At 42.0% G+C, this 20,680-nt stretch overlaps 1 protein-coding gene across 6 annotated transcripts in view; it reads right to left on the bottom strand.

Annotated features, from left to right (window-relative positions):
• PRPSAP2 (phosphoribosyl pyrophosphate synthetase associated protein 2) overlaps positions 1-20,680 on the bottom strand; it is a 598,092-nt gene that overhangs the window by 355,222 nt on the left and 222,190 nt on the right. For all 6 annotated transcript variants that reach the window (XM_085628991.1, XM_085628988.1, XM_085628989.1 and 3 more), the window contains exons 3-4: positions 12,388-12,440; positions 11,451-11,517 (exon numbers count right to left, since the gene is read on the bottom strand). In XM_085628991.1, the coding sequence (XP_085485117.1) occupies positions 11,451-11,517; positions 12,388-12,440 (120 nt within the window). The remainder of the gene's footprint in view (positions 1-11,450; positions 11,518-12,387; positions 12,441-20,680) is intronic.

Below are 20,680 nucleotides of genomic sequence, written 5' to 3'. Positions count from 1 at the left end.
ATTAGCCACTGTTCCTCCTCACCTGTAGCTGAAGGCCCTTTTAGTTGCATAAAATGTGGCTACCAGAGTATGCTACATCACAACAAAAGCAATACTACAGATATTTACCCTGTAAATGGCACTTCACATCTGCCCAACATTAAACTATGTCCGGCATATGCTACCAAGAAAACTGGTAGCTGGGACTGCTTTTCAGCAAGTGTTAGATCGCTTCCCAAGCACGCCATTAATATATGGGACATGCTTTCCTCTTCCCTCCCCGACATCGGGTTCCTGGCGGAAACATAGATTAAGCCCACTTCAAATCCTGCGATAGCTACAGCCCTACCCAATGGCTATCACATCCAGAAGCTCGACAGACCACTAAAAACAGGGGGTGGGGTAGCGATCATTTATAAAGATCCCATAAAAGTTACAATTTTAGATCAACTAAGCAATGATAATATAGAAATTCTTGCTTTCAGAATTGATCTACATGGGCAACTCAGTTGGAAAGTTGCCCTTGTATATCGCCCTCCGGGACCACTCCTCGATTCAGTCACCAAGCTCATGGACCTAATCTCCCCCAATGTCATCTCATCCAAAAATGTCTTGCTTCTCGGAGATCTAATATACACAGCAAAAACCCTAACGATCCTGACGCTTCCTCTCTCCTGACGGAGCTTGGGACTCTTGAATTGACCAAAATTAATAAAGAACAGACTCATACAGGACACACGCTAGATTTAGCCCTCACAAATTCGCCTAACAAATTCTGTGGAACAACCTACCCTCTTACATGGTCAAACCACTCTAAAATTGAATTTTGCATTACAGGACTTAAAGAGCAGAATATCCAAAAGTGTCACACTCCCAGGAAAAATAGACAGTGGCATAAACTGACCTCCACTCTATTCCAAGACACTTTTGTTACACCACAGTACACCGACTCGGACAGTGTTGAATCTCGCGTCAGAGCCCTTCAGGAAAATATAGTATCCACAATAAATACGCTGATACCCTTGATAACACATTGTGTGGCCCCTAAATGCCCACAGACACCTTTGTACACTACCAATCTCAGAACCGAAAAAAGCCAATGCAAGAAATTAGAACGACATTGGCGTCGCACACATGATCATCACGACAGAGAAAGGTTTAAATCTGCCCTCTCCAAATACCACAGCAACTTAAAAACAGATAGAAAAATGCATATTGCTAACCTACTCGATCAGGCAGATAACTCCTCCATAGCATTATTCCAGGTCCTCAACACATTCACCAACCCTAAAGCATGTAATACGGAAGAGGAACCTTCCCTGACACTATGTGACAACATTGAAAGACCCCTCTCCTCCAAAATTGATATCTACAACAAGAGCACGGGAGCTAACGGCACCAAATTAAGCAATAACTACAAACTTTCCTCCACCATGCCCAGCTTGTATAAATTAGAGGAATTTCCTCCGCTTTCCCTTGAAGAAACCAAAACCCTACTAAAAACGACTAAATCTGGCTCTCCTGCAGACCTGATCCCAGCCAAAACCTCCGCCTTACTAGCAAATCAGCTCGCCACCCCTATCTGCTCCATCTTAAATAGCTGTCTAAAGGAAGGCAGGCTCCCTGAGGAAGGGAAACCAGCTCAGATCCTGTCCATCAGGAAAAATGCCAAACTCCCCCCAAATGACGTTACTAACTACCGACCCATTTCTCTACTCCCGTTACAAAGTAAATTGCTAGAGAAACATATAAACAAACACCTGACCAGTTTCCTAGAATCCTCCAATAGCCTTGATCCCTTCACAGTCAGGATTCCGACCTAGACACAGTAAGGAAACGGCACTTGTGACAGTTACAGACAACATCCAAATGCTAGCAGACAGAGGTCAGGCTGTGATTCTCATACTGCTTGACCTGTCTGCTGAATTCGATACCATTTCACACCAGATCTTGCTGGGAAGGCTCAGAGACATAGGCATTGAGGGGATGGCATTAAAATGCATGACGAACTTCCTAGCTGAAAGAACGCAAACCATTAACCTTGGCCCTTTTGGATCACAAACTACCAATGTCACCAAGGGGGTTCCCCAGGGCTCATGATTGACCCCGACCCTATTCAATAATTATGTCACGCCACTCGCAAACCTAAAGAGAAACTTAGGGTTCATCCAAATCTCCTATGCCGACGACACACAACTGCTTCTCTCATTCGATATGAAAAACACCAGCATTCAGGTTACCTTTTCGGAGGGCATGAGAACCATCACTGACTGGATGAGCAACAACTTCCTCCAGCTGAATGCTGAGAAAACAGAAACCATGCTATTCAGAGAAGCAGTAACAAGATGGTCTCCCAATTGGTGGCCAGGAGAATTGGGTCCAGCTCCCTCCCCCAAACCTGTCGGAGGACCTCCCCATGATTCTGTTGGAAGGTGCTGGGGCGAGTACAAAGTTTCCGTATGTGGTTAAGCAAACAGCCTGGTTCTGGCAGAAAGTTGTAGAACGAGTGCTGGGGCGGGCTCCTTTCCACCCGGAATGGTCCATCTGGCAGTTACTTCCAGCGCGCAAGATAATGGACATGTCCTTTCAGGAATGGGGAGAGGGTGGCTGCATGGTGTTGGCAGATTTGTATATGAATGACATCTACTTTACATTTGAGCAGGCGTGAGGGATTTGGATTGGGTCCGGGACCATATCTTCAATATGCTGGCTTGATGTAAGTGGCTATGGTGACATGGCCGGTGTATCCGGCCATGCCCCTGACCACGGAAACCCTAGATATATTGCTAACATGTGGAGGTGGGCGCAGGTTGGTGTCTTTGTTGTACAAGGCTATGAGGGCTGATTCTGGCTCTTTGGCCCTTAAGGCATGGGACGCATGGAATGCAGATTTCCAAGAGCCATTGCAGGAATAAGAGTGGGGGAGAGCATGTACGCTAACGTGCAAGGTGTCCAGCAATGCCCGACTGAAGTTGCTGCACTATAATTTTTTGCAAGGGGTATACATGACTCCGGCAAGGCTTCATCACATAAATGCCTCCCGATTTCATGAATGTCCTAGATGTCATGGAGCCCATACGGGTTTCATGCATCTGGTGTGGGTGTGTCCAGAAGTCCAACAGTACTGGCTTGATGTAGTAGCGCAAATCCGCAGAACAGTGGGAATCGCGCTGGAGGCCACTGTCTCCTAGAGCTGCCACCGCAATGCAAGAAGAGAAAATTGGCAAAAAAAGCTATTACACCTAGCGCTGGTGCTGGCTAAACGAAGGGTTGTCATTTGCTGGATGGGTGATAGAGCTCCCTTTTTTGTGAATTGGCTGAGGGATGTAGGAGAGTGGTCATTAGCTTAGGAATTGCATATTAAGGCCTGTCGAAGAGACGAGAAGCTGAATGAGGACATAGCACGTTGGAGAGAGTTGTGTGGAGAGCTGTTGTCCTCAGCGTGGTCAGGCTGTGAACAGTCTAGTGGGTCTTATGGGGATGATAGTATGTGAGGTACTTGTGTCAACCCTAACCATATTTGTATTATGTCACTGAATACGCTGCTATGCCACGGAAAATGTAAAAGTATAATTACCTGTGCTAAGCGCCTGGGACTTTCATGCGTGAACTAAAGATATGTCGTTGAGTATTGTCTGGAAGGATTCTGTAAATGCCTGCTCACGTTTTTGTTGAAATTTTGTATAAATAAAGTTCTTTTAAAAAAAAAACTTGAGTGATAAGCAAGTAATCTGCTTAACTGAAACATAAAAGCAAGGCTCCTCACTTCGTACACTTCTGTGCAAACAAAAGTGCGGCTAACTGGGAACTTTCTCTATGTACATTCTTTAAGGAAAGAGCCTCTTTATCCTTCTGGATTTGCCAGACAAACATATTAAACTAAAAATGTCCTTATGGTTAATGCTAGATCCTTCAGCTGTGTCTCACAGCCCCCATTTTTGATAATCATTTGTTATTGGTGATCTCTTCCCAGTATGGGAGAACGACTGAATCAACTGTGACTTTGGTTCGCAAGTGTAAGCATCCTTTATAGATTCAGGTGATTTTTAAATATTTTCCAGTCAAAAAAAGAACACACTTATAACTGCTAATATAACAGGGCCTCTTTTAATGCACATTTTATTCATCCGGTAAGGAGTGAGTTTTTTTTATTTTATTTTTTACTACAGCCTTGCCTGGGTTACACCTGTGATGGCTACCCATTATGGAGGCTGCAAGGCATTGTTGATGGAGGCTAAGAAAGACTTGCTGGAGGGCCTACAGGTGAGAGTAGGAAGCTTCTTTGGTTAACACATACCTCCTCTTTTCAGGCCCTGAGCTCTACCCAGCCAATATCAAACCAGCATCAAACAAGCTGCTGGTTCCTAGCAGTTGAAGTCCACAACATAACCAAAGCAGAAGTGCTTACAAATTGCACTTATATGGCTTTTTGCTGGGTTTGCAGGTTCAATCCACTGGGCAGAAACATCAAAAACATCCATCATTAATTATTTGATCGGCACAAATAATGCTTTAATCCAGAAGCTCTATAACTTTTCCCCAAAAGGGAAATGTATAATGCATTAGCAGGTCCAGTAAGATTGCATCCTTGCTTAAAGCACACAAAACTCAAAGAAGGTGAGTCCCAATTGAAGGAGTGGTCTTGTAAGTATAAATACCTATACCTCTGTATCAAAATAACTGGATCAGACAGGATAGGAGAGGAATTGGAGCCGACAGGACTGAGCTGGCAACTACCGAGAAGAAATGGAGCTGGCAGGGCAGAACTGAAGCTGGTAGAAACGGAGTAGAACTGGATAAGGTAGGCAGGAGTAAAGCAAAACTGGAGCAGGTAAAAATAATATATGGCAAGAGCAAAGAATTCCACAGCAGGAGCAAGCTGGAGAAGAGACCTAATGAAAGAGTAATCAGAGTCATTATATAGTGGTATTACAGGAACCATCTAAAAAGAAAAGGCTGGTCATAGAACTGGACATAATAAAGCTTTCATGTTTGACGGCCATCTTAGATTCTTCCTTGTATTTGGCAGCAATCTTTGAAAGATATTTTACTCAAGTGTAGCTGAACAAACGTGTCCCTTTCCTAGCCAACCTTGTTGCAGAGCTGGATACATAATAAAATTAAATCTTAAATTAGAAAGGACAGAGCTTCTTTCTCCCTTAGGGAGACCAGAAGTGCTTCTTAACCAAGCCCAGCTGAAGGCTCAGAGGTGTTGCCTCCTATAAAATATTTCCTGATAAATTATACATTTCGCAACTGTTTGACCGGCAGGCAGGCTAACAGTAAGCATGGTATGTTCATTCTTCCATGTGTGGTTAGAAGCAGCTAGGAAAAACTGTAGAGAGGTGAAGAAAAGAAAAGATTCTCTTATCACCCTAAAAACAATATTCTAAAGATGAGACACATAGAAACTTTGCGTGAAGAAAGTCAAAGATTTACAATCAGATTTGGAAACTGTCAATAGATTAGAGCCCAGTGTTCAGACAGCTTTGCTACAAAGCAGAAACATTAACAGAGGCAACAAACTATACTCAACTGAGAGACATTGGGGCATACCGGTCTGCCCAGAGAGTTGTAAAGTCAGTCTGAAATTTCTCTTTACGAAGGCTTTTGCCTATTTAACCCAAATAAAATAAAAAAAATCCCTTTTTTATTGAAAGAAATGTAAAAAAATAAAAAAATAAAAAAACACGGTCCCAGAAACATTGCTCATCTAAGCTAGTTTTTCAGTTCTACCTCATGTAATTAAGATGCACTTTGTACAAACTTTTCTCTCCAGCTATATTCAAGATTCTGCAACACTTTGCAAGGATATTCTCTGCTTTTGAAGGCAAGTACTGCAATGGAGAACCAAAGGTGTGTGCACAGGAAATCAACGGATGGTACCACCACTATGATTATTTTACATTTTTAAATAAATCTTACCTGGTTTACTGAGAAAGGTTGAAAACCATCCTCTCAATTGGGAGCCATATTGTTAATTATTGTATGTCCAGGAAACAAAAATTGATCTTCCCTTTTGTGTATCTTTGAAAAGACCTGCAATGCAGCTGCACAGTTTGGTAGACTAGTCCTTGGGCTACATAAGCAGTACAGTGTAGAGGGTTTGTAGTGCTAGGCCTCATCTTTCAATGGCCTATAAAAGGAAGAGTATGGATATCTTGTAACCTACCTTTGCCTACTAACGCATTTGCTTAGTAGTATGAGGAAACTAAATTATCCAACTGACATCAAGGGTGACTCCAATGGCTGCCAAGGAGCTAGTTGCCTAAGAACAGGGATACATTATGCCATGTCGCATTTTCTCTTAAGTAGGACTGAATTTTCACCAAGAAACGTTGATGGGAATAATATTGTAGGAATCAACAGTAATGCTCACTTCTAATGAGAGTTAGACCATTTGTGGGTGGTTGTTTACGGTACAGCATGGTAAAACTACACGCTTTACAAATGCACTGGGGAAGGGAGAGTGATTGCCATTAGGAGTCACAGTTATAGCCTGTTAAAGCGAAAGGGATGTGATAATATATGAGTGTCCACACCACCCCACTATACGCCACCTATGTCTTAGGCACAGGAGGCTTTCTATTATGATTCGAATTGAAGTGGGAACCATAGTGTTACTACTGGACCCTGTAGGTTTGTGGGAGGCAGCTTGGGATGTTGACAGTTGGAGATTAAGCACCAGTCATGGTCACACAAGTACAGGAGGGAGGGTAAGTAAGTACATGAAAAGGAAACAACTGAAAGTGCAATGCATAAGACCCTGGAGTTGTGTTCCACCCCAACTGCCCCTTGTGAACACAGATGGCTGCAAATTGCAGGTATAAACTTTGTAACTTGGAATGTGCAGGAACGGCAGTCCATCCAAAAGTTACAAAATACACACTTACATTAAAGAGAAGGGGTATAGGTATAGAATTCCTCCAGGAAATGCACCTCATAAGAGACAAACTGGAGTATACCATATGTGGATGGGGCAAATGATCAGTACTGTACTTTCATCCTATGCTAGAGTTACACTTATTATTCCACTATGCTGATGTAGTGTATACATCCATGGATATAGATTTTCTTTTCTAAATTATTTTGCATCAACTTTCTTCCTTCCACATTGAGGTGGAAAGGTCGCATGTGAATCTAAAACAGTTTTAAACGCATTATTGTTGTACAGGTAAGTGGCAAAAGAGATTATTCTAGATTAGCATGCTCTGCATAAAATATACAGGAATATTTTCCCTATGAGAAGGAAATAGAGAAGGATGGGCTGTGTCAAACAGAGGTTTTGAACAGGTCTATCCTTCTTGCTTCTCTTTTTGTGATTGTATGTTCATAACGTATAGATAGAAATTAATGCTGCTTGTGTGGAAATTACATTATTGTAACATTCCCAAAGAAATTCCATGATGGTGTACGGGATGTACGCAAGGGGATACCTCACAGCTCACTCTTAAAACATTTTAATACCTACTGAAAAATACAAACGCAGCATTTCAGCTAGCCCCTAAGTGTATGACCTGATCCACCTTTTCAAAAGCGCATTGAAGGGACCCAGAGAAACGATTGTCCCCCAAAACATTATTTATCTAACTTGGGCCTCCTGTGGCTGAAGGCCTCAGAAAAAAATTGATTTGATGATAGACTGAACTCCAGTTATATTAGTCTATAGTGCAACACAGTTTTGTCTATTGCCTCTTGCGCTAAGAACAGCTTAACTAGCAAGTCTCCAACTTGTTTCCCCCCCACCAGCAGAATATAGAACCTGATGATGGTGGTAAGTACAAGGCACTGGGAGTTTACGATGGACATCAAAAGGAGTCATACTTGCTCATCAAATGGTTGACCCGCAAGATGAATCTGTCATTATTTAGGAAGAAACGAGAGACAAATAAGGCACATCTACACAGTGGGTGTCAATAGAAACACTGCACTATTGTCTGCCACGGCCTCTCAATGTTTTCAGAAGGACTCGAGCCACAAATAAACTATTCGCCAATTAGACCTCAACCACTCTGGTAATACCACGAGGCACAGAAGTGTGGAAGAGCACCAAACTTGTATAAAGTTAGTATCAGCAAAGATAATTTGTAGGATTCATAATGGCAAGTTGCAGCTGTAATCTTTTGGCAGAGAGGGCCAAGAAGAAGACTTCTCTTCGGCTTATCATATTCACCTACTAAGGCATGGTGTCTTACAGTAGAGGACGCAGAGGTTCAAGGCTTTATCAGTATTGGGGTAATAAGTCAAATGAGAACACTTGTGACTTCTCAAAGAATCAACAAACACCTGCCTGTAACCGCCATACTATCCCCATTCACTTAGTCACCTATGAAATAAATGATTACAGGAAGAACCTGGGATTGTAAGAAGAGACCACCAACTTGCAAAAATAAAACTGGGACAAAATCCCAATCTTCATTCATACACATCCGAAAAAAAAGGTAATTAGGATTTTTTATTTTTTTAACTTTAGGTTTTCATAAAAGACTGGCAAAGAAAAGCAAGCTGAATGCAGACAGACCTTTTTTAAATACCTTTTTAACAAAATGAAACCAAAAAATAGAACAGCTTCTAAAATCCAAGAACAAACAGACAAAATCAGGGGCAAACAGATTGTAAAAAGTTAAACAAATGCACAGTATTGTTATTTGCTACAAATACATCAGACTAGGGGGCTGATTACGACTTTGGCAGTGGAGTAGCAGGGCGACAAGCCACCGCACCGCTCCCACACTGCCCAAGTCGACCGCCCACTGGATTACAAATTGTAATCCAGGCAGGCGGTCGGGCAGCAGCTGGCCCACAGCGCTGACTTCCTTGGGCTTATAGGAGAGCCTTAGAAAGGCAGAGCCGTGGGTCAGCCACAGCGCATTCTAGCACGGTATGGAGTGCAAGTCCATGCTGTGCTGGAACTGGGGGAGCATACAGACAGGGTAGCACACCATGTGCCCCTGTAGGGCTCCCTAAGTTTCCTCGCCAGTGGCAGTTTCATGGCGGGCTCACCGCCATGAGACAGCTGGCAGTGAGGAAACTCTTAATATGCTTGGCGGGGTATTGTGGCCTCACACCGCCGCGCCCCCACTAGGGATCGCGTGTCCCTGGTGGTTGCGGCGGCTCTATGGTGGTCTGACCACCGTAGTCAGAATAAGGTGGTCATACTGCTGGTGCGGCGGTCCTCGACCGCCACCGTACCACCCAGTTTGGCAGTCCTATGGACCGACAAACTCGTAATCAGGCCCAAGCTGTTTAAGTGATTTTAAAATAAACTAAACTAAAATAGTTTTGGGAAAACACTTGTCTCTACAGTGGTGTGGGTTACGTAATGGTTATGTATTTTCGGGAAACCTCATACAAGAAAAACACGGGATGTAGGATTACAGATACATAACATTTTCTAAAGCAAGCATTCTAATTTACAAGTGAGTATTTAAGGCCTGTCAGTATTTTGTACGACTTCCAACCACCTTGTGAAATATACCAAACTAAAGACCAACACACCAAAAAACATCAAGGGGGGTACGGACATGTCTCTCAAGTCTACCAAATTAATTAGGGCATCAAATATGGGAGGAGTTCTGGTCCTTCAAGAATAGAAAGCGGTTTACAGACGAATACTTCTATTCCCTCTCCAAACTTTAAAGCTTAAGCAAGCACTGCCGAGCTTCCAACCACTATGATTGCAAAGCAGTAGGGGCTACTTATGTTCATTATTAAAGTATCAAGAAATCAAAATTAGTATTCGGCGAAAAACTGTACAGTAAGCCAAGTAACAAAGCAACTTGTCTGTGCATACAACATGGGTACCACTCAGAGGCTATCTTGAAGGGATTTCTGTAGCATCAAACATCTGTGGTCTTCTACACGGTCAAACTGAAAAGGGTTTGTACCTGAAGCATTTTAGGTATTTGGCTCCAGAAACATGAACAACACCAAACTGTTCAAAGCTTGGGGAGTTGACTAGTTCAATAAAACAAACCTTCAATCTCATCTCATGCATCACTTTGATCGGGTGATTTCCTACTGTGATAACACCACTGCTTGCAGTCTAGAGTAGAGCACTTCAAACTGGGCCTAGGAGGTTCTATATTTTTATTCTGAGGGGTTGGTGGTGTGGGGGGGGGGGGGGGGGGGGGTAACTGTGCCAAGCTCTGGCCAAGATGAGCATTTACTGTGCTCCTGGGGATCAAAGACAAACATAAAGAAAACAGTGCTGTGTTTTAGTGCAAGAACTAATGAGCAATTAGTCATGTTTTTGTCATTCAGGTATCACAGTGGGACCGGAAGAGAACCTGATAACCCTTAAAGTCATACACTAGGAGTACTTTTACACTTTTAGGGAAACCAGACTGCAAAAATCATGGTGGAAATAATATATTTGATTGAGTTATTAAAAGGAATAACTAAACATAACTGCAATGAGCAAATCGTTAAGCGTGCTGCAGATTTGTTTTATTTTTTCTTCAAGGGGGCGTGGCATTGAAAAGCTTCTTGACCATTGATCTACAGGATTAATAGTACGTGTTTTTCCTCCATTTTTTCACAATGTTATCCCAAACCATAATGTAATAAAAAAAAATCATATAAATTAATAATTCAAGTCTAAAAACAGGCTCCAAATGCCAAAGAGGTTAATGATGACATCTTATCGAGTGAAGTTCTGCAAAATGGAATAGCGAGATTCAAATGTTTACAGTGTGGTGTTGTGGTTACTGGCCATGCACAATAGGCAATATCTAGTGGGAGACTGCAAACGGAAACTTAATGAGGTGCTCTCTGGGGACCCGTGTGGCATTACCAGTTCTTCTTGTCACTTTTCGCTGACAAGCGTAAAGAAATAGGTGGCAGTCCAGTGTATACAGTTCTATTTTGTTTCCATATTACCAGTGGGAGGAAGTTGCTGTTCTACTCTTTGCACAATGATGCTCAAGTAAATACAGACAGAGATTGACTGAAAACTCAGTTTCCGGTGAAACTCAAGCAATTTCACATGTCCAATTTCCATAATGGTAAGCTATACACATACTGTCATCGGAGTGAGAGTTGGGAGACAGTTTATATTGTCACAGTGGGCCCCTTCCCCACCCCCCCCCCCACCCCCATCAACTACCCTCACTTCACCCACCAAAAAAGATGCTGCATGTCTAACCACCCCCAACCTCCCTGTACAATTACAGACAGGTTCCTCTGGTTAACTGATTATGCATGTCAGGCATACAGGACAGGGATCTAATCCAAATATAGCCAGCAAGCAAAACAAATGAACCAAAGAAAATTGCATTTGGATATAAAGGATATTTTTGCATAATCAAGTTACAAAAGTATCTTATGTTCTGCTACCAATGTTAGGAGATTCAGGAAGAGCTATACTATTCAAACACTACATTCAGGAGCCAGGACTAATGGGGGCATTGCTCATGACCAACTCGCTGAGAAATGTTGCGATATTTTTACCAGATTAAAAAAAAGCTTACTTGGAAACCGTCTGGATGATGAAGACATCTTTTCCCCTCACAGACTCCTGAATCTGTACTCTGGTTTCTTTGGATAAATGAGAAATGTCCAGATTATAAATATATTCTTATGGATAGAAAACGGTTCTCATAGTAAAGTAAAAGCAAATTTGCATCACCTGAGGAAAATAACCTAAAATGCCTTATTTGAGCAGACACTGAATAAAGCTGGTCTGTTTTCCAAAGTTCAGAAAACAAGTCAAGTGAACATTCGAGAATTCATATGGTAAAGAGGTGGCCTGTACAATAATATAAATGTTAAAATACACATCAAATAATTAACCACTAGATACGGTGTGGAGTAACATACCAACACATGGTGATAAAATCTTTCAGCAACTTCAATGGAAGCCAGCTCATTCCCCAAGATTGCACAGAGGAAGGTAATCATGGCAATAAGACACCAAGACGTGTGGCTAGGTAGGTATGAATAGAAAGGCAAGCAACATCTCTCACACATTAATTCAGAGTGTTTTTAAATGGCTTCATGAACTAGTGTGCATGGGCCCAACCAATAAAACAAATTCTCAATATCCATAAATGTAGCAAAGTTAGGACTGATTGCATTTTCGAAAGATCGCATACAATTTTGAACAGAGGGCGAAATTAAACATATCATATGTTAGGAGAAAAAACAAATATTCCCTGAGCAGTAAACTGAAGATCAGAATGGAGTGCACATCCACATTTGTTGCTAGTTTACCTTCTAGCGCTACAAATGAACATTCAAACTGACCAGTTTGTAACAGCCTTCTAAAGCTAGTTCATGGCAGCCGACACCTTTTAAAACAAAAACAAAGAAAAACTGAAGTTTTGAGGAAAAACCTCAGCTGTATTCGTTCTATTAACACTGATAAATCCCCTTTGCAAGAAGCAGTCTTGAAGGCAAACATCTCACCTCTGTTTGGTTCTTGAAAGACTTGCACTTTCCCAAGTTCTTCCCCTAACCTCCTGTTGATAGAGAAAAGAAATAGCTATGTAGACTGGAAATGACACATCGACATCACCACAAGCCCATGATTCTAACTGAAATAGAAAGGGCGACCATACTTCCACAAAATTCACATAATGGTTCAGCGCTGCTTGCAGTACAAACAACTTGCCCCAGGTCGAATGACAATAGCTTTTCAGTCTAAACTATTAGCTGATAGAAGTATTTAAAGATATGAATTAATGCATTTTCAGGGATTAGTCATATAAACAATGTTTCAGCCTGTAGTGAATGCCAGAATGTAGCCATCTACCCAAAACAGCCCTATTATAAACTGTTAATTTAAAGATGCACATATAGCTAATGGGAACTATTTGCCTCTCTTCTTTCACTTCACAAATCACCTTGATAACCCAGATCATTCATCTCTGCTAATTCTTTTTTAACAGTCTTTAATCTATTTGCATTATGGTGAGTAAATGCTACTGCACGGAACGCATTTTTGTATAATTTTTAAAATGAAATCGTAAGAATGGGTGGTGAGGTACCGCAGATGCTGCACCCTTTAACATCGAAGCATTTGCAGTACAGAAGAGCCCAACCAAGACCAGAGGGCTGAGTTTCACCCAAATGATATGAAGACAAAGCCCCAGATCCCAGTATCATTTATTGCCTGTGGAATAAATGCAGTCATTGGTTCTGAACATGATCATAATTATGGTAAAATTTTGAAAAAGGAAAAAGGCTAGATTGAGCATTACCATACTAGGTCCTTGACAAATACCCTAATTGGTATCAATAGGTAAATGTATCCCAGAACAATAAATTACTTTATGCTCGACAACAGTTTATGAAAAGAAATCACAACCTCTAGAGAGAGTTAGTTCACTGGACTATTCTAATATAGTAAATTAATTGGTTATTTAACATGTGCAGATTGGTCTCTAGAGTCTGTATGTTTTATGCATTTAAATGTAGTCCAAAAAAGAATATATCCTACAACTGTTCTCTTACTGACCTCTGGAAGTTCACTGCTTAACTCAGGTTTGGAATTTCCTAGGATTGTCCTCTTACTGACCTCTGGAAGTTCACTGGTTAACTCAGGTCTGGAATCAGCAGCAGATATGTTTAAACACCTTTAATGTCTTTGTTATATAAAGACGCCTTTGAGAGGCAGTCATCTAAATTGAGACAGGTATGTATTCCTGCTTATTTAGATGCACAGCTAGTGCCACAAGGCACTTCGTAAGGCCTCAAGGACTAAATGGAGGGTTCAGAATTGAACCCTCAATTACATTCCTCCATCTTGAGCATCAGGAAATGGAAATGTTTTTGTGGGTCGGGCTGAGGAGTGCCCCTTGCTTAGGCAGAAAACCACTACTGCAACAGTCACTATGTTTAAAGGTCGTTACCAAATTATTTTGTTGATGAATCCTAAATCCATGAAGGTCCTGAAGCAAATGTGCTACTTCCACACCGTGAAGTACAAGAAGAAATGCAGTTTTTGAAGTACTGCTGAAGGTCTATGGGGGTCTCCCTTAAGAAACATATTTGGAAGGAATTAATTTCCAATGGTAAAATATATCTCAAGAATTGATTCTTTAATCTCCAGAGAATATTAACTCTGTTGGACTGGAGGGAAGTACGGCAAGGAGCAACAGGCTACAGGGATTGTGAGATCACTGACAAAGGTGAGGGTAACATTCTCTTATATTGAAAATATCAGAGTTCAGTAAGCGCTAACAAGGGGATTTACTATTACCTTCCTATACATCACCAGGTCCAAAGAAGAATAGGCTCTTGAAGCTGAAACACTCCTTTAGAGCAAAGTATATGAGACTGAGGTGGTTAGTGGTCCTGCTCACATCACTGAAGTATGGCCAAAGTATGATAATGAATAGGAACCGTAAATGTTGTAGAGGCTGTGGTTACTACAATGAGACACTAGCAAACATAATATATTAATGTCCATATTTGCTTGACATACGCAGACATTTTTTTATGTCTCTGCTTTCTTAGACTAGTTGTTCAAGCAATTAAATTTGCAGTCACTGAGTGTGTATAGGGCTTAGATTGTCAATTGATTTGACGGCCGATCAAATATTTAGATCCGATAGTAAAAACAGTGGCCAAAGGTGAAAGATGGCTGCATACTAAGAACTTAGGAAGGTGGCTAAGGCTGAAAGTAGTGGTCAATGTGCTAATTAATAGTCGTACTTGCATTTTATGTCTGTCTGGAACTTTTATGATCATCATTTTATCTAAATCAATTGTTGTTAGTGAATATATGTCTCACTCTCACCTACGTGTATTTTATTGGTATTAGGGAACAGTGGTTGATTTATTTAGCACATAGACACGTATGTTTTAGGACAATCACAGCATAGTTTTAAGGTTATTTTTATGCATCTGGGATGCATATTTTAGGTCCGTGTTTGGCAATGAATAGGTGCATAGTTTTTAAATGCAGAATCTACACGTTTCTTTTTATATATTCAGACTATTCTAGGTTTTTGTACATTTATTATATTGACGTTATTTTATTAAGATTGCCTAAAATGCTTGTGAGATTTCGAAGATTTTGTAATGATTTGAATTAATCAAACAAAATAAATTATCTATCAATCTATCTATCTATCTTTGAAGTCAGTGCCAAGTCCTGCAATGTCACTCAGTGCTGTAGGGAAGAAGAGAACTAGGGTGGCCCAATGGTGGGAAAGGTGTTGGCTGGTGCCAAACTGAGTTCTGTTCTGGACGCTGAAGCTTAACAAAACGAGACAGGATGTCAGATTACTCTAGTGATCACTGGTGGGAAAGGATAGAGGATGGCCATCTCACCTTATGTGTAGGCTGACTGGGCATAAACTTAATCAGTATTTATCCCATGAATCATGAGGTGTGAAGTTATAACTGGGAGAGGAGACTTGGCAGACTCCTCTGGGGTTTTCTTCTGAAGACCCCATCTTTCTTCATCTTGAATTAATCCTCTCCTGCAGCTTCCCTCTACTGATCCTAGAATCCTTGAAAGAAAGCAATGTGTGTATGATCTGTATGAAGGCTGCCGTCAATCCAAATGTAAGATCCCTTGCCAAAAATAAAATTTTAATTTGGAGAATCCTACGGGATAACCACTGGGATAGTTTTTCTTTCCAAACCTTGGCTTAAACCCTGCTAATACCCTACCCTCGCTACTACGAATCACTACTCCATCTCTCATTTAGATAGAGTAGGTACAATTGTGGAGGGATAGCCATAATTAATGGTCTAAATTCCTTTGCGCAAGTCAGCACTGGATTAAGCACACAGCCGTTTCAGGAGTCCTCATTCATCATCCCACTGATACTAAATTTGACTATTTGTTGTCCACTGCTATCATGCCCCGTTGTCTTCAACAAGACAAGTTTGTGGTAGTAGGTGTAATCTGCATGTTGATTATCATAGCTGTAAAGCTGCGGAACAGCTTATCGAAACCCTTTCTGACCATAGCCTCGTGCTGAGAGTCAAAGATCCTACTCAAAAGGAGGGGGTAACACGCTCAATGATTTTTTTTGTTTTGTTAACATTCCTGCTTTAGAAGTTGGTCTTATAATTTCCTTAGCTTGGACTGACCATTTCTTAGTTCCTTTCAGTTTCGAGCTACCCAACTTTCAGGCTTCAAAAAACTGAAGCCATCTCTCTATCGCCCTTGGCACTCCATTACTGACTACACCCTAAACACGGTATGCTCACAAAAAGTGGTTAACCAACTTGCAGACATTGATTTGGCTGTATCTTCCTTTTAATTCTGACCTTTATACCACTCTTGATGATATAATGCTTTTGAGAGCGAGTAAAAATAGAAGGTCTTCTACTTCTGCACTCTGGTTTTCCGCCACACTTGAAGCTGAAAAACAGAAGTGCAATGCTCTATAGAGAAAATGGCAATGCAACTTCCTGGAGGAAGACCCATTTAGGTATACAAATGCTCTTAAACAGTTCAGAAAAAGCATAAAAATGCCAAAGCTTCTCTATTTACCAAACAAATCAACGAAGCAGAAAACGCACCTCATACGATTTTTAAAATGGTCAACTCCATGATAAATCCTTTGGTACAAAATCAATCAACATTGACTTCACAGGAGTTTGTTGATAAGAAACTTATCGAAATTGTTTCACTACAAGGCGTTCAACATCCACTCTGAATTTTCAAATACTAAAAGGTATTATGGTGGTCACTCTTGGACCAACCTCCCACATATTAAACCGCCAAATGTTTTCTGTTGCAAAGATTTCTTTGAAGGATTCAGAGGGTCTGATCCTAAAGGCTCATACTGGCTCGCCGTTGGATCTTTGCCCACCTTAAATTCTCGAAAGGGCTTCTCATCCTTTGAATCTACAGATCAACGCCCTCTTTACCTTTCTCTCGAGTCTGGTTCAGTGCCTGCATGTTGGAAGGAGTCGTTGGTCTTCCACTTTAAAAAAAACAAAACCAACTTGGACCCCTCATGTACTGCCAGCAACAGATCTATCTCAATTCATCCTGCTGGTGGGAAGAAGTAGTTATCTGTAGTTAATCACCAGATTACCAGTTTTATCGAGGTAAACAAATGTGCTGCATCCCTCGCAATCTGGTTTCCAATCAGGCTTCACAACAGAGATGGCACTTTTAGAAGTGAGTAGGTTTATGAAAACCCATCTCGATTTGGCCACAAATTCCACCATGATTCTGTTAGACTTATCGATGGCTTAAGACACAGTGTCGCATGACATTCTCCTACAGACTGGAAAAAGCAGGAATTTTCTGCACCACGTGGAAATGGATCACATTTTTTCTTTCCAGCCGTAAGCAGGCAGTCTACCTCCCCCCATTTACATCAAGGTTTCGAGAGGTCATTTACAGAGTACCAAGGGGGATCAGCCTTGAGCCTGTGTCTCTTGAATATCTACATGACTTCCCTTGCTGCATCTGTTCAAGCGTGGGGGTTTCAATGTGGTGTCCCATGTTGATGACACCCAGTTGATGTTTGCCTTCAAACACCTGGACACCTCGGTCTCAGCCAAGGTTTAAAGATTCATACAAGTTAACATTTTACATGAAGCCTGTCGCCAGTCAAAATAAAGGCGTACTTCCCAAATGTTTGTTGCCCACGCTGCAAAAATAATGGCGCAGACTTAATGCACATGTTATGGTCTTGTCCTTGTCTATCCAATTACTGGTCCACAGTCATGTCGCAGCTCACACAATTTACGGGACATACCACTCTAAACACATGGGAGACGTGCACTGCTCGGGTTTTACCACACCAAATAGCATAAAGTGATAGCAAAATTTATTGATCTGGCAGTACAACTCTCAAAACATGCCACAACTCTCCGCTGGAAGGCCAATAGTCCCCCTAGCCTTTATGAATGGCATCAAAGAAATACAGACAAGGGGAAAAGCACAAAGTAAAGCACATTGATGGGAAGAAATTCATAGGCTTCACAAAAGCATATTAGTGCAAAGATGGGATAAACTTCTGGTTGAATTCCAAAACAGAACTAAAGAGGACAATCTCCCACCTTAGATGAGTCTTTTATCCTACCTGACAGAGAAGCATGACTGGCATATGCTGTGCAGTGTGGTAAAGCTTCTGTGTTACCATAAGACTCGCACCACAACTGTAGCTTAAGGTCACACCTGTGAGATGCTAGTGGCAGAAAATGATTACCTCTATTCCACATTATAATGTTCCTGTTCAAGACACTGGGTACTGACTTGCAGTATTTCAATGCCTTTATTGATTCAAGATGGTTGTGCAAAAATGCTAGGTGCACTGTCAGTGATGGCCTCTCTATTAACAACTGAGAGGGGATTACTTTAACCTACCAAGTTAATTGGCGTTAGTAAGAGAGATCGTCCTTTTTAATACTGCTTTTTTCTTGTTTTCTTTATCCTTTACATGAACTTATTCCCGGGATAAACATGTTTATCAGGTTTAGCAGAGTTTAGCTGGGTTCATGGGAAGGTTAGCTGAATTACATGCCTAGGGAAAAACTGCGACTGCAGAATGTTTTCCTTCCTGTTCAAAGATCACTAAAGCGTTCATCTCTCACTTAGTCTTGTAATTGCCACCAGGGCTTGAGATACGGTAAGGAAGCCGATGCTGTACATATGTTCTCATAAGATTAGTTATAAATATTACAAATTCCCCATTGTGTTGTCATGGTCAGGGAATAATGGTTTAAGTGTAACCAGACACTGTGAGAAAGGAAGGAAACCAATCATCTGTTAATGATAAATGGCAAGCTGTCTAATATCTTCCTGCTACAGCTGCATTCCTCAAGGACCTTTGTGTTTTTTGTTGAGATCATTGTTTTCCACTATTTCCTATGCGACTACAAGTGCATATAAGCTGAGTAATTTGTAAGCTGAAGCAGACTCTCTGGTGAATGCTCAGAGACTCTGCTGCTGCAGTGGAAACAGAATAAATGATATTAGAGATTCTCTATGATAAACTCCCTCCATTACATGGGAACTTCTTCAGTTCAGCTTTCACAATTGGTGCCCCATACAAAGATGAACAGGAGCCGCTCCAGTCTGTTCTCAGCACCACAGTAAAGGGGCCGGCGTGGACTCCTACAAATACCAAAGTGCGCACCACACTAACAGGACTGGTTTCCGGAGTCTGCTTCGGGGGGGGGGGGGGGGGGGGGAAAGAGTCTAGCTGAACGATCCCGTCACAAGGTGAGTGAGCCATGCTTCATCCCAAAGAACAATTGAGAGGTTAGTCACTGGGTAAGGGTGGCAGACAGGATAAAGGAGACAGAGCACTGATAAAGGGAACAAAGGGGGTTGGTTTCCCCAGGGATGCTGGTTATTCCTCAATTCAGGAGATTGGGTCCTCCATAGTAGGCTATTTTAAGTTCCCTGGGATTGTTGGGATTTCTGGAGAGCCTACGGTTAATTATATTACATTTTATTGGCATTTTCAAAAGAAAATATAAACAACTAGCCAGTATGCTAGCGATGCGTGTTCAGTAGTAAAATCTGCACAATCAGAACATTACAAGTGTTATATATTAAGCGCCCATCCCACTAAGATTAAACAGAAAGATGTAAATGACCACCACATTGCAATACCAATTGAAAAAGAAGCATATGGGGAACATGACCGCAAGTCCAGAGCCTCATCTCGTATCGCAAGTTCTGCAGGTAGGTTAACTGTAAAGAAAGAAAGCCACAACGTTTCACAATAGCCCATCTGCTGACCCCATGTATGTAGAGGTGTCCCCATCTGACCCCTGCTACTCCCGGGCCCAATTAATGAACGGTTCCCAAATGTCCCTAGGACTTGAAGTGAGGGGCATTAATTCCCAGAATGTGGTTAATTGGGAGTGACCATACGCGACGTCCCTAAACCACTCCTTAATAGAAGGCACCCTCCTACTCCCACAGTGCACAGCAACTTGGCGCTTGGCAAATAGAAGCAGTGCATGCAGTTTACGTACCCTAATTGGTGTGTCTTTGACATAGCTCAGCAAGCCCAACAGAGGGGGGGGGAGGGGGACATGGGTGTACCAATGATCTGGTTGATCATTGTAAAGATCGTGGATCAGTATGTCCTGAGCTTTGGACAATCCCATGCCATGTGTAAGAATGACGCAGGAGTAAACCCACAGCGCCAGCAGCTTTCATCATCTCTCAACCCCATGCAGCACAAGCCTATGGGTGCCCTGTAAAATTGGTGGAGGAACTTGAAATGGAGCAGGCAAAGCCTATAATTGGGGTATAACTCAGTGAGCTGGCAGCAACAATGTGACCACTGGTCCTCAGTAAGCGAAACGGGAAGCTCATCGTTCCACCCCTGTAATGCTCTGGGCTTCACCAAGGGTGCTGTGTTTGCATGTGTGTGTAAAGTTGTGTGACAAGCTTACGGGGTGAAGGTGAGCTTCACAGATTTTCTAATGCGGACAGAGGTGGTGGGGGCTCCGGAAAACTATTGTGCAGGGAGCGACAGGCGGCCCGGAGCTTATGATATAGGAAAATTTCAGCAAATGGCACCATTTGACCCTTGTCTGCAACTGGGGGGAAGAGGGGTGGGGTTTTGAAATGTGTTCTCTGGGTATAGATCTGTGTGAGACCGGCCTTGTGGCGTGGACCCTCCCGACCAGCAAGCATCCCTGCCACCGCACCTGATCCCCGGTATCACAGACTTCCGGCCACCATGGCCCAACAAACCCGATGGCCGGCCGGGGCCCCAGCAAAACCCACGACACGACCACGCATGCCCGGCCAAGG

This window comes from Triturus cristatus, chromosome 10 (genome assembly GCF_964204655.1).
Source record: "Triturus cristatus chromosome 10, aTriCri1.1, whole genome shotgun sequence".
Taxonomy (NCBI): Eukaryota; Metazoa; Chordata; class Amphibia; order Caudata; family Salamandridae; genus Triturus; species Triturus cristatus.
The sequence above is the reverse complement of the archived record's forward strand: the minus strand, read 5'-3'. Positions and strand labels throughout refer to the sequence as shown.